This window comes from Prunus avium, chromosome 3 (genome assembly GCF_965620075.1).
Source record: "Prunus avium chromosome 3, drPruAviu1.hap1.1, whole genome shotgun sequence".
Classification (NCBI taxonomy): Eukaryota; Viridiplantae; Streptophyta; class Magnoliopsida; order Rosales; family Rosaceae; genus Prunus; species Prunus avium.
In genome coordinates, this window is record NC_142286.1 from 36,519,503 (window position 1) to 36,532,695 (window position 13,193).

The window sequence follows — 13,193 nt, forward strand, 5'->3', positions numbered from 1 at the left end:
ACAAAAAAAAAAGAAAAAAAAGAAATTGTGGACAGAATTAGATTGCAAATCTATTCGTTTGATTCAAGTCAATATTAAAAAAAATCCATTAACAATTTAAATCTAATTTAGCATTATATGGGTTGGATTTTAGGAAGTGGGCCCATGAGCCCGATATTCCACCAACTGGTTGGCCCACCATTTTCATCATGGGACGCGGTGACTCAAAGATTAGAAGTGTGACTCGGAAAGGTTGGTTGATATTAATATCAATAGATTAAATAAAAGGAGTGGTGCAGAATTTTTCACTCACATTTTTTAATCTGTCAGACTCTCACTCTCTGTTAAATTTTAGTGAATATTTTATATTGATCTTGGGCATGTCGATGTACATACACGTCAGCATGGCCACTAAATTGAACCAAACCGTTTTAAATTGATTTGGTTTAGTTTGGTTTCTTTAATGATTTTTGTCAAAATCGAACTAAACTAAACTTTTATATTGTAATTGATTTGGCCGTGATTTTGCAGTGAAACTGATGCAATCCGAAACATGCCCACCCCTACACGTTAGCTTGACCACCATAGTGTATAAAAAAATATGCAATTGCAACGGACTAGTAGCTCAAGTGATTAAAAGCAATAATCTCTGTACCAGAAGTCAGATGTTCGAATCCCCACTCACCCAATATTCTTGTATCAGAAAGAGAAAAATAAAACAGCAATTAGTTTTTCTGATAAAAAGGTCAAATATATATACCAATAAAAAAATAGTTTTGGGCTGATCAACGTTGTTTTGTTAGGTAGAAATTTTGGGCTTTGGAGGGCCCAATATCATAGTTTCAATATCCACCGACCCAAATTGAGACCAAAATAACAAGCGCGCAACACGTATCATGCAAAATGCAAAGTCCATCACCATCTTTTTTTTTTCTTCCTTAAACGGTTTGTTTTTTATATTGTATTTGTCTTTCTGCCTTTGGGAGCTCTAACAGAAGCCGAGAAAATTGTTCTAAAGGTACGAGCTTGCTTTCCGCTTTCTTACTGTTTTTTGTTTGTATGGGTTTGCTGAGACTGGAAAGCAGATGGTGTTGTTATATCTGCCATTTCCTAGATTTCGTTTGTATTGTGGAATGTAGGAGATGGGTGTGCTAGAATATGTGCGTCTGAATATGGTTGGGCTCTTTTTGATATATTTGAATACTTTACGATGAGCCTTATAAAATCTGATGCTCTTCAATCATCAAGAGTTTTAGAAAGAATGTAAATCATGGAACTTTAATTGTTTTTATTTTCAATCAAAATCACGACTGAACATATGATGTGCAGTCAGTATTGAATATCACTGAGCATACCTTTTGTGCGGTTTAGATTTTTTGTTAATGGGTATTTGGGTTCTTGATTTTGGATTTTGGAAGATGTCCTTCGAGCTCATAAAAATTTTCCTCTTTTTATTTGTGGGAAGTTTTCTACATTTTCGTGTGTATTGTTTGTAACAAACTTAAGTTATGTTGATATTCAGGTTTCAGAACCATTTTAACAAGTGCACCGTTAAAATGGATTATGATGGTGTTCCTGAAGCAAGTGTATCTGTCAATGATGTTAATATTGATGACCCAGAAGTGGATTCGAGTAAAGTTGGCAATCTCGAAAGTGTCTCATCTGATGGTGTGATTGTTGGAGAATTAAGAAGTGTTGGCGAGGTTTTTACCAGAGTGGAATTGGATCTAGCATGTGCTTCTGAGAAGTTAGTTAACTTAAATGTTCTTATGATGCATGTGGCAACCAAGGAGAGTGACTTTGAAGCCCTTGCTTCCAAGGAAGAGAAGACATCAGTAGATTCTGTTGAGAAGGCTATGGAATTCATTCTCTTGTCTGGAATTTTGGACTCTGAGGTGAGTGAATTGGATAAACTCATGGCTATACTTCAAGCAGAGATCACCAATGCCCAGGGACTACTATCTTTATACACATGTTTGGGAGAAACTTTCACGGTAGTAGAAGACAAGCTGTGTGACTCTGAACAATCTTTGAAGCAGTTGCAAGATCAGATCTCAGAAATAAGGATGCAATCCTTGAAGTTCCAGAGGACGTTTTCATGTTTTGATGGAGAAGAAAATTGTAAGTTACAAGCGTGATTCAGTATTTTGTTGTTGATTTTCTTGTCAATATCATATTTTTCTCATTCTTATTGTGCTTATGGATGATGGGGTTGCCAGTAAATTTTTAGGGTGTAGGGCAGACAGGTTTTATAACCACCTTTGTGCAGGCATAAGTCATGAAATATTATAGCTTAGAACTTTTTTTTTTTGTTTTTTTTGTTTTTCGCATTCTAATCCATGCATATTGACAGGGAATACTAACGAAGGAGTGGTCCATTTAGAGGATGACAAGTTCTCGAGCATGAATGTAAAGATAAATTTGCAAACTGTTGAACAGCAAAGACATATACTGAGGATGCTGGAGAAATCTTTAGCAAGAGAGATGGATCTTGAAAAGAAACTGACTGAATCAAAACAAATCGAAGAAGATATGAAACTGAGGCTGCTCTCTTCAGAGCAAGAAGCATATTGCATGGAGGAGGAGGCAGCAGATGCTTGGGAGAGGTGGTTACAGGCAGATAATGCATCTGAGGTCCTTATGGGTATTTCAAAAGAATTACTGGGTAAACTCCATATTCTCCAGTTTAACTTAAACGGTTCAGTTCAGCGGGAAGCTGAACTAAGATTGAAGCTTGATGGTCAGGTTGAATCCAGAGAAAGCTCTTTGCGGAAACTTGAAAGCAGCAATGCAAAACTAAATAGCTTCCTTTTAGATCAGACAGCCGGCTTAAAAGACAGCTTGAAGGAAGCTGAAGATAAGTTAATTCTTGCTGATTCTGAGGCCTTTACTTTGAGAGAGAAGGTGAGTTCACTTGAGGAACAGCATACTGTTCTATGCTCAGACATTAGTGAATTGGAAATTGTTATCACAGATCTGAAAGAGAAAGTATCAAAAGCTGAAACTAGGGCTGAGAATGCAGAAGCCAAAAGCAAATTATTAACAGAGACTAATATGGAACTTAATGAAGAGATCGGACTTCTTAAAAGCACTGGCATTACCTCAGAGACAGTGGATTCACTTGAGAGGAAGTTAAGGGAATCTGATACCCAATTACAGCATGCAGTGGCATCTGCTGAAGCTAGCCTGGAGAAACAACACATGTTGTATTCTACAATCAATGACATGGAAAGTGTGATTAAGGGTCTAAAGCAGAGGGTTTTAAAAGCTGAAAGTCGGACTGACAGTGCAGAGGACAACTGTATAAGATTATCAGAATCTAATGCACTGCTCACTGAGGAACTAAGCTTTCTGAAGGGTAGATTGGCATGCGTGGAGGCATCTTTGCATCAAGCCGAGGAATTAAAAATAGCTACTGCAACTGATATTGGTATTCGGTCCAAAGTTCTTACAAGTTTAGTGGTGCAACTTGCTTTTGAAAGAGAGCGCCTTCATAAGCAGGTATTCACTTATCATGTATTTGATTAATTTTTCAATTTCTGGTTGAATTTTTTATTGTGAGGTGGAAATGTCTTTTTTGCTGTCTCTGTCACATTGCTCAGTGCCGGATTTCTTTTTCCTTTTGGTCATTTACCATTTAGCATGTATATGAGAAATGTAAACCTCAGCTATATAATCCTCAATAAGTGATAATGTACTATGCTAAACTAGGAAATTACTTAAATATGGAGGCTTATATGTCAGAATATCATCGTATGACAATCCAACACTGGAAAGCCTTCATCGAGCATATGGATCACTAAACAAATCTTATGATCTCCATGCATAGAAATGTCCACACACATAACTGTGTAATACACAGAGTATGTGTGCATGTCCACGCCCACGTCCATGTTCATATGTAAGTTTGTGTTGCCTTGGGAGCTTGGCTTAGATGACAAGAGTTGAGGTGGAGGTTTGGCAGGACAGGTATTAGGTCTAAATCTTGCCAAGCTAGAAATTAGAAGGTGTGCAGTTATGTCTTTATGTCTTTATGACTTTAAAGAGAATTTGAAACCCAGTTAGCAGATATGATTTCTCTTCACTTTGGATTTAATGTTTCATCAAATTTTCTTTCGCAACTTGCGACGTTTGAAGGTAATTGTCTCTTTATATGTAATAGAATTCCTCACCATATTTTTAGTGTGTTGAACCGTTAAGTCATTAGAAGGGTCATGTTGTCTTACTAAACATTGAAAGTTCTACTTTGTCTTGTTTATTTTTTTTTTAAAGAAAACATGAAAATTTAACTTTTCTATCATTGCATTGAGCACTTAGACATCTTGTTTCCTGCCAATAAAGAAAGATTGAAAATTTTGTTTTAGCATATTGAAATCTAAGTGATGGCACATCAGCCGGCCTTGCTTTAGTAAAATGTGTTTTTCCAAACTCTAAATTTTCATCTTAGCTGCTGGTGATTGAATGTGCAGATTTCTTCATTAGCAGTGGAGAATAAAACTTTGGTACTGAAGTTGCAAACAAACAAGAGTCCATCTGTGGTAATGGGAAATGATGATAGAGGAACTGGTAAAGACTTCATGCCCTCGAAGCATGGTTTGGCCACTGGCACAAGAGAAAGTAAGGAAGAAGCTGATGAGTTGTCGGATAGTAATTGTAAGGTCTGTGCCGTCATCAAGCCTATTTGACTTCTTATACTGTTTGACTTGATATCCTTTTTATATATATTATAAATAATTGTTCTTTTCTTAAATTTTTGCTTCTCTTCTGTTTTATATTTCTCATGCTTAAGGATGCGTTTTGTTGTCATTCAATATAATTTCATATTCAGCATTCAGATTTCTTTGCACATTTTCTGCATGTACTGTGTTATACTGAGTGTTTTTTTTAAAATTGTAACACTACTTTAAATACGACATTATTGACTCTAAAGTAGCGCCCTTGTTTATATATTTTCAGCTGGATGAGACTCAGAATAATGTTTCTGTTGGTGAGACTGAAGTGGGACCTACTGATTCTACATCAGAGTTTGAGACCGCAAGGAGAATAGATGCAGGAGTTCTGAGCTTTAAGCATTTCCTCATGGCGATGCTTATTTTACTGATTTCAGTTGCAGCTTATTTTTTACTCCAACAAGACTGCCCATTTTGATGTTGCTGCAGGAGTTTCCTCATGAGCTTGTCTCCACAGTAGCTTTCTCGTAACAACCAATGTAGAGCAACGAAGATCTGGAAAACGAAAAAACGAAGAACAACAAAGTTATACTCTGAAATTGTTTAGGGATAGGCAATCTATTGTGCCTAAGGTACAAATTGCATCAAAGTGATATGCTGAATGCCCTTCAGCATTGAGAAATAGCAAGATATCATTTGATAGCGAGTTTCCCTTCTTAGCTTTCTCCTCAAGTACTCAAACGGATGTAAACACGGAATGATTGGAGATTGTTGTAACCAGTTCAGAAACAACTTCAGTGATAGTTTTTATCATCATTTATGATTTGTTAGTGCTTACAATTATAAATTTATGTCCAGGAAAGATCGATGGATGTTTGTGAATTTGTTCTTTTTGTGATTGCCCAGGCTCCATACCCAGTCTTTGGATGATATGATTTACTAACCCTGCAGGAATCATGCTGAGGTTCCAATCCAGTATCAAGTCTTTGGATTATATGATTTACTAACCCAACAAAATTCATGCTGAGGTTCCAATCCAGTATCAAGGCCACATTTTGTAGCAAAATTCCTACGACTGATTCTTTGTTGCACTTGAACCATTTGTCTGAGAGAGGTTCAAAATATTTGATATTAGTTTGGAGCTCACAAGCGTTAGAATATGACTTCGTCAAAACATAACAAATAAAACTCTTGATGAGAGAGTTCCTTTGTTATCAAGGACTCAAAAATTAAACCCAAGTTAACCAAGGTTGGTTGGTGTGAGTGGTTCGGCACTCTCATTCCTTAAGAGAGGTCAGGGGTTCGATCCTTGCTCTCGTACGGAGTCACCACTTTGGCCAATACTTTACCCCTTACGGGCCGACCCGGTGTGAGTGGGGATTAGTCTGGGTTGTGGTTAAAGCTTAAAGGTGCCACCCATAGTTGGGGCCCATCCAGGACCACCTCATGATTTAGACCCAAAAAAAAAAAAAATTAAAACCAAGTTAAGAACAAAGAATGCCTAGATTCAGTTAACTTATAACTAACTTATTAAATTCCTCCAACTTAAGATAAATAGCCCCTCATTTTGCAACAACCTTGGTCAACCTTTCTGTTAATGTCCGATTTACCCCGACTGCGATCATAGACACGAGCTTGTCCAAGCACATCAACAAAAAGCTTGTGGAATACCTTCTTGGTTTATGAACCTTCTTGGGGATTGAGGGATTGAAATATAATGTTACAATTCAGATCAACAAGAAGTCAGATTATGTTACAATTCCAATCCAATGCAACAATGAAATAAAATGATTAGAGGAATTGAATAATCCGTTTCGCCTTTATGAACAAAATGGTAAGATTACAAGTAGTTATACTTGTATTTCATCATTTAATCATAAACAATTCTAAAAATTCCAATCCAATGCACTCGAGCTTTGATTTCTAGTGAAATCTGTATGTTTATCTCTGAGGCTATTGTTGAGGATAAATGTGAACCTCCCAACACAATTTCACCACCACTAATTAAATAATGGGGTTTTATTATTTTAGGTTCGACCCATTCGAGACGCTAGTCTCTTAATTACAATCCCTTGCTTCAAGGGAAAACCCTTTGATTCCATCATAAAGAAACAGAACGTGTGTGTTTGGTTTTGCGGCTGCTCCCAAGTCCAACCTCAAGGTGCCTACGTATCCCTTGCGGGAATCAAGCCACTCGTAGTTCAAGGAATTGCAATGAATGAATGACCCATTGCAAAAGGAAAGATTCGTATGAATTTGATTGAAAAAGCATTTGAGTGAATTTAGCTGAATAAACCAGGGATTCGATTTTGATGTGTGTTTGGGGTGAATTTGGTTAATAATAACTAGGGATTCTGTTTGGCTTTGAGATTTGGACGGTTGCACCTAGATTGAATCTCTAGATTGCCTACGTACCCTTCTGAAGGGATCAAACCAACGTAGTTCGGAAAAGATTGTTTAATTTGCGTGGTTTTGTACCACTTGGGATTTGGCATGGTTTTGTACCACTTGGGATTTGGTGTGGATGCGGTTGCGTCTAGTGGTATGCTAGACTGCCTACGTACCCTTGATGGGATCAAACCGGCGTAGTTCCAAAAAGATTTGTATGGAGATTTGATTGGTGGGAATTTGATTGCGGTTGCGTCTATTGGTATGCTAGACTGCCTACGTACCCTCGATGGGATCAAACCGGCGTAGTTCCAAAAAGATTTGTAAATTAATGGGTAAGTGTGGCCCACTAATTAAGAATTTGTGTCTTTGAGACAATATGAAGATTTTCATAAATAGATGACCTATGAAGAAAATTGGAAATTAATGGGTAAGTATGGCCCACTAATTGAGAGTTTGTGTTTTAGAGATTTAAATTTGAAGTTTGCATGGGTAGATGACCCATGAGAAGACTTGGAAATTAATGGGTAAGTGTGGCCCACTAATTGAGAATTTGTGTTTGAGAGATTTGGGATTAATCTCACCGAAATTTGCATGGGTAGATGACCCATGGGGAAAATTGGATGGTTTTGTACCGTATTTCTTTTTGTCAATGTCCAAGAAAAATAATGAGCATTTTTGATTAACCCACTAATTTTCTAAAATTGACATTTTGCATTTGGGATTTGGTGTGGTTTTGTACCACCTAGGTCTTCACTTGGCAATTTGGGAATTAATGGGACCCCTTTTTATTTGAGCCCATTAATCCATAATTTGTGAATTTGAGACTTTGTACCAATTATTCACCAATTGGAATTTTTTTAATGACCAAGCCCATTGTATTTGAGACCGTCGAGTCTTGGAAGCCACTTAGTTCGTGGCTGATTGATGAGGGGGATGCGGAGGTGGCAACCCCCGGGGATTGAAGACGCTTGAAGGCATAATAGAGAGACCCAACTGCCTTGCTTGCTGTTTGGGATTCTTGAGGGCACAGTGACGAGACCCAAAAGACTTTGGATGATGAAACCGTGAAGGAAAAATTATGGCCTTGCTTTGTTCAAGCTAGTCCCCCACAGCCTGGTGCCTTTAACAAATGTCTTTTAATTTTATCAAGACACCCAAGGATAAAAGTCCTTGTCCAAATAGAGTCAGAATTAACCCCTGGATCATCCAAGAAAGTTAACCCCTTGTCCATATAGGATTGGGCTATACATGTTTCTTTTATTTATAAAAGAAAACATGTGCACCACCACTTTAAATCATCAGCAAACGAACTTGATATTCTTCCTTTGTTTGCCTTTCTAGACCAGTTCGTACAGCCACCTGTTGTATCATCAAAAGAAAAGATGAGCTCTGGGATTTCACGGGGTAACCTATGCCCACAAACTTCCCTTTCTCTTTTTTTTTTCTTTTGTCTGTTCCCATGCCTCTGACCTCTTGTCTTCTCTTTTGTATGTAGAGACTGTGCTGCCAGACTGAAGGCTTTGGAGATTTCTTTATTTGGTGGAGAAAACCATCTGCCCTTGTGCTTCAGAAACCAAAGAGAAAATTTGTGGTACTTGCTTTGCCAACTCCTTTTTTGTGTGCTATTGCTGTACTTTTATCATTGCTCGTTTCCTTTTCTTTTACTCAATTTCCAGTCAGAATAACACCAAAGAACCATTCGAGAGAGGGAGGAGGGGCTGTGCGACACAGCCCATCTATTTTTTCATTACTTTTTTGTTTGTGCTGTCCCTTGTTTTGTCTTTTGCAACAAACAACAAACAGCCCCTCTATTTTTTCTTCCGTATTTCATTACTTTTTTCTTTTGTGTTGTCCCTTGTTTTGTCTTTTGCAAACAAACAGAACAAACAGATCCACTATTTTTTTTTTTTTTGCTCCATTCTTCCTCCGCTGGCTATCTTCTTCTTCTTCTTTTTATTTTCTTTTTGTTGACTTGCTGGCAGCAAACACTCATGAGGAGGCAATTCAATTGCCATGCGCCCCTTTTGGTTTTAGATGCTTCAAACCAGTTTTACACAGAGACTTGTGATTACAAGCTTTCGTTCTTTGATTTTGATTCCATGGTGGGTTCATCTCTGCCTCCATGATTTCCTCAACTCCCCATGATTTGAGACATCCCCCGCATTTGGAAACATATTCGGAGTTGCCTGCTGGAAATATGATAATTGAAATCATCATGGGAGATGATCTTCCCTGTTGGTGGTGGACTGAAAACATCGATGGAATTATTTGAACGGTGCCAAGCCATGGAGAGATTCTTGACTTGGTTTATGATGATAGAAATCATCATAGCCAAGAATCTTTCTTTGGACTGATCAAAAGATGGGTGCAGATTGTATACTTAGAAATACTTGAGCGGAGCTGCCTGTTGGAATAGATTATCCCCTGATATATGATGATTGAAATCGTCATAGAGGACAATATTTCCTGTCGGTTGTGGACTGGACGCTTGGAAAACATCGTTGGAATCGTTTGAGCCGAGTCGAGCCTTGGAGAGATTCTTGACTTGGTTTATGATGATAGAAATCATCATAGCCAAAAATCTCTATGGACTGATCAAAAGCTAGGTGCAGATTGCATACTTGGAAATGCTTGAGTGGAGACATGCCTTAGAGATCCCTGACTGTTTTTATGATGATAAAATCATCATAGTCAGGAACCTTTGGGTTGAACGAAACCTGGAACCTTCAGCAAACAAGAAAACAACGCCACAAAACTAAGATTTTACCTTGAGATGGCTCTTGCTTTCTTTGGTATGCTTGCTGTCTTCCTTTTCTTCCTGCGGCTATTCTCCTTTCTGCTCCTTCCGTTCTCTGTTTTCTTTTCTTTCTCCTCCTTTCTCTGTCCCCTTTTTTTATCGTAGGCATGACTCTTTTATAGAGCATGAGATTTGAGGAGTTTGAGTTGAAGTGAATAGCCACTTCTCAGCTAGGATGCTTATCCTTCAGTGTTTGATGCTTGGCAAACACTTGTATATTTTTTGATAAACTTGCAGGGAGGAAAAATTCAGTCCCGTTCAAATACAAGCTGGCATTTTATTTTATTTTATTTTAAATGGGTTGCCACCCCTTTTTTTGTTGTGAAAAATTCAGGCCCAACAGATGCAAAAATTATCGTTTCAACAGTTGCCTTCTCAAGCGTTGTGCATAAAACGACTTTTTATGTGCGACGCTTGACAACTTTCCCTTTGAACTGCTACTTCCCTGACTTTTCTTGTATTTTCAGTCTCAGGAAATGGACGAGCGAGGTCAATTCGGGATTGAGCGAGCCTTTGATTTACATGGAAGGGAATTTGTATCTGGCCCCCAATATGTGAGATCCCTGCCTTTGCATTCCATGCAGCTTAATGTACCTCTTGAGAGCCGTGCAACCTGGTATATCACTGCCTCTGTAAATTCAGGGTATCTTGAATTCAAACCCCATGCAGAAGACAAGGTGATTTCAGTGTGCCAAACACATCGTGCTGTGTTTACAGCACATTGTTTGGAGGATGTGAGTAATGAAGTGGATGGAGATATGAAATTCCAAGTCAAAGATCTTCCAACACGTGATGATTTTTACCCTGCTTTGCATAGAATGATCAAGCATAAACTGGAGTGGGGGCCCCAGTATCAGTTCAATGGCCGAGCCACTTTTGAAACTGGCGTTGCGGAGTGGACAAAACTCGTTATGAGTGACTTTGGAGACATATTGCATAAGGCAAAAATATATGGTGCCGTAGCAATTTCCCGATATCCTTACGAATGCTGCCCAAATATATGGAGAGCCTTTTGTGAATTATGGGGACCCTTGTGCAACACCTTTCATCATGGCAATGGCGAGATGGGAATTTCTCTCTATGACATGAAAGTTATTTGTGGGCTGCCAATCCTAGGAGACGTCCAGTATGAGGAATTTATTCCCCAAAATAAAGACTTGCATCAAAACAGAGTATATCCTCCGACTATCACTGAACTTCTGAAGATTCACTCCCAATTATGTATTTATCATAATCAGTCTTCCATTAGCTGGGCCCAATGGATCGGGCATTTTTATCGAGAGAAGGTTGTTTATAAGGCCTTTGGAGATGGCAAGAGAAAACCTCAAGATCAAACTTTAAGGGCTCCAGAAATCACTTTGCGTATTTCAGATGAAGGAAGGTTGGCTGCATTCTTGGCATTTTGGTTGAGCAGATTTGTGTTACCTTCCGTGAATCGCCATCTCAGACCTGAAACTTTTTACATGGCATGTTTGATGGCACAAGGGGTCAGAGTTTCACTTGCACCAACTGTTTTGGGATATATTTACCATGGTCTTGGGAAAATTGCCACTCATTCAGAAGGTCCTGGCTCGTCAAGTGCCTCTCTCCCAATTCATTATGTTATCGGTTGGTTAGGCGAACATATTCCAGGCTTGTACCTACCGCAAACTGATAAGGGATTTGTAAAGGACTACCCTTTTTTGGTGAGGTACGCGGGTGTCAAACCAAAAGATTTTAGACTTAATCATGCCAGAATTATGTTCCGTACCGACAAGGAGTTGATTTATCGCCCAACCACATTTATTGAAGACGAAGGTCGCTCCTTTGCTGACACAAAAGATCTATCAGACAGAAAATTTGAATTTCTAGTTTGCATACGTTCTGTGCTTTTGCCTGTGAGAGTGAACAACAATCTTTGGTTGGAGCCGTACTATCCGAATAGATTTGCTCGCCAATTTGGTTTTGATCAAGGTGTCCCTTCGAACAAGCTTTCGTTTAGTGTTCGTGACAGGCACAAGTGTGGCATGGAGGATTTAGCCAGAACACAAATCACTTTACTTAGAAGGGACACCACAACTGGATTTTATATCCCACGCTCTACTCGCGTTGGTGTTTGTACTTGGTGGTATTGCAAATGGTGGATGGGATCATCAGCACCATATATGGGATTATCAGTAGCTAGAATTTTCTTGCCTTCTAGCAAACGCCTTGAAAGACATGATAATGTTTTTGTCGTTAGGCCAGAGAATCAAGACCCTATAAGTTGTCAAAAAGAGGCCTCCAACAAACGTTCATCCTCATGTAGTGACAACAAAAAGAGTCCAAAGCGAATTCGAAGCCAGAATCTTGACAATCCGATTGACGATGGAGTCAATTCTTCCCATGCAGGTGCTGCTACTCTTATCGGAGACTTGGTGTTCCCCATGAATGAAGAGCCATCAGAACAGGGAAGTACCATGAACTCCCCAAGTGAGGCAGGTGATGCTCAAGAAGTGAGCAATGAGCCAACTGATGCAATTAGCGGTCATGATGTGAACAATAAACCAAATGAGACAGATGATATTGTTGCAGATGATTGTCCCCTGCCATTGGTAGCATACTTGCCCTCTTCACCTTATGTGAAAGACTTCATTCATCGCATTCTTGGTCCGAGTGTGGCTCCACGTAGGCGAAGGTTCATTGCCGAGGAGATGCAAGACATATTTGATAGAATCTCTTCTTCCAAGTCACCCATAGACCTACTAGCCCACCGTGATCATATTTTGGGGGCACTTGGTCTGTTGTGGCCTATGATCAATACCCTCGAATCAGGCCAGAATGAGTTTCAAGAATTTGCAACAACCATCCAACACATTTTTGAGTTGGCTACTTCATTTTCCAAGAACGTTGCCTTCGTGGGAGAATATGCCCATGTAGATGTTGATCGCATTAATACCTTGATCACCCAGTATGAGCAGTGCTTCGCTACCATAAAAACCATGAGTTTGCATCTAACAGAACTTAACAGTGAGCTTGCTGACGCGAACGCTACAGAGGTTGATGTTGAAAGGGCAGAGAAGGAAGCTGAAGAAGCGACAAAGAAAGCCCATGAGATGCGGCAACAGTTTGAATCGAAGACAAATGCCCTTAAAGAACGTGCAAAAGATTTGCAACAATCTTTAGACCAACAATTCGACATGGAAATTGGGCTTCGACATGCTAGAATTGATGCCAATGAAGCGATGCTCCCAAAGCTCATAGAGGCCCGGAACTTAGGCTTTTCGCAAGAGAAAGAAATTCGCCAGTTAGTTAGCTCATTGATTTCCCTTTGCTGCAAAGTGGAGTAGACCGATTTTCCCATTTTCCTTTCATTTCCCCTTTTTTATTATCTTTTC

The 13,193-nt window shown here is 39.1% G+C and overlaps 1 protein-coding gene across 1 annotated transcript; it reads left to right on the top strand.

Annotated features, from left to right (window-relative positions):
* The first annotated feature begins 873 nt into the window (after positions 1-873).
* On the top strand, positions 874-5,500 carry WIT1 (WPP domain-interacting protein 1). The gene is made up of 5 exons (XM_021961102.2): positions 874-997; positions 1,502-2,100; positions 2,333-3,480; positions 4,449-4,637; positions 4,936-5,500. The coding sequence occupies exons 2-5, from the start codon at positions 1,536-1,538 to the stop codon at positions 5,125-5,127; spliced, it is 2,094 nt and encodes a 697-aa protein (XP_021816794.1). The 5' UTR covers positions 874-997; positions 1,502-1,535; the 3' UTR covers positions 5,128-5,500.
* The last annotated feature ends 7,693 nt before the right edge of the window (positions 5,501-13,193 follow it).

What these genes read in the sequence shown, in the direction of transcription:
- WIT1 (XM_021961102.2), top strand. Translation starts at nt 1,536, where the DNA reads ATGGATTATGATGGTGTTCCTGAAGCAAGTGTATCTGTCAATGATGTT. An exon ending in GAGAGCGCCTTCATAAGCAG is followed by an intron (nt 3,481 to 4,448) that starts GTATTCACTTAT and finishes TTGAATGTGCAG; the next exon opens with ATTTCTTCATTAGCAGTGGA. An exon ending in TGTCGGATAGTAATTGTAAG is followed by an intron (nt 4,638 to 4,935) that starts GTCTGTGCCGTC and finishes ATATATTTTCAG; the next exon opens with CTGGATGAGACTCAGAATAA.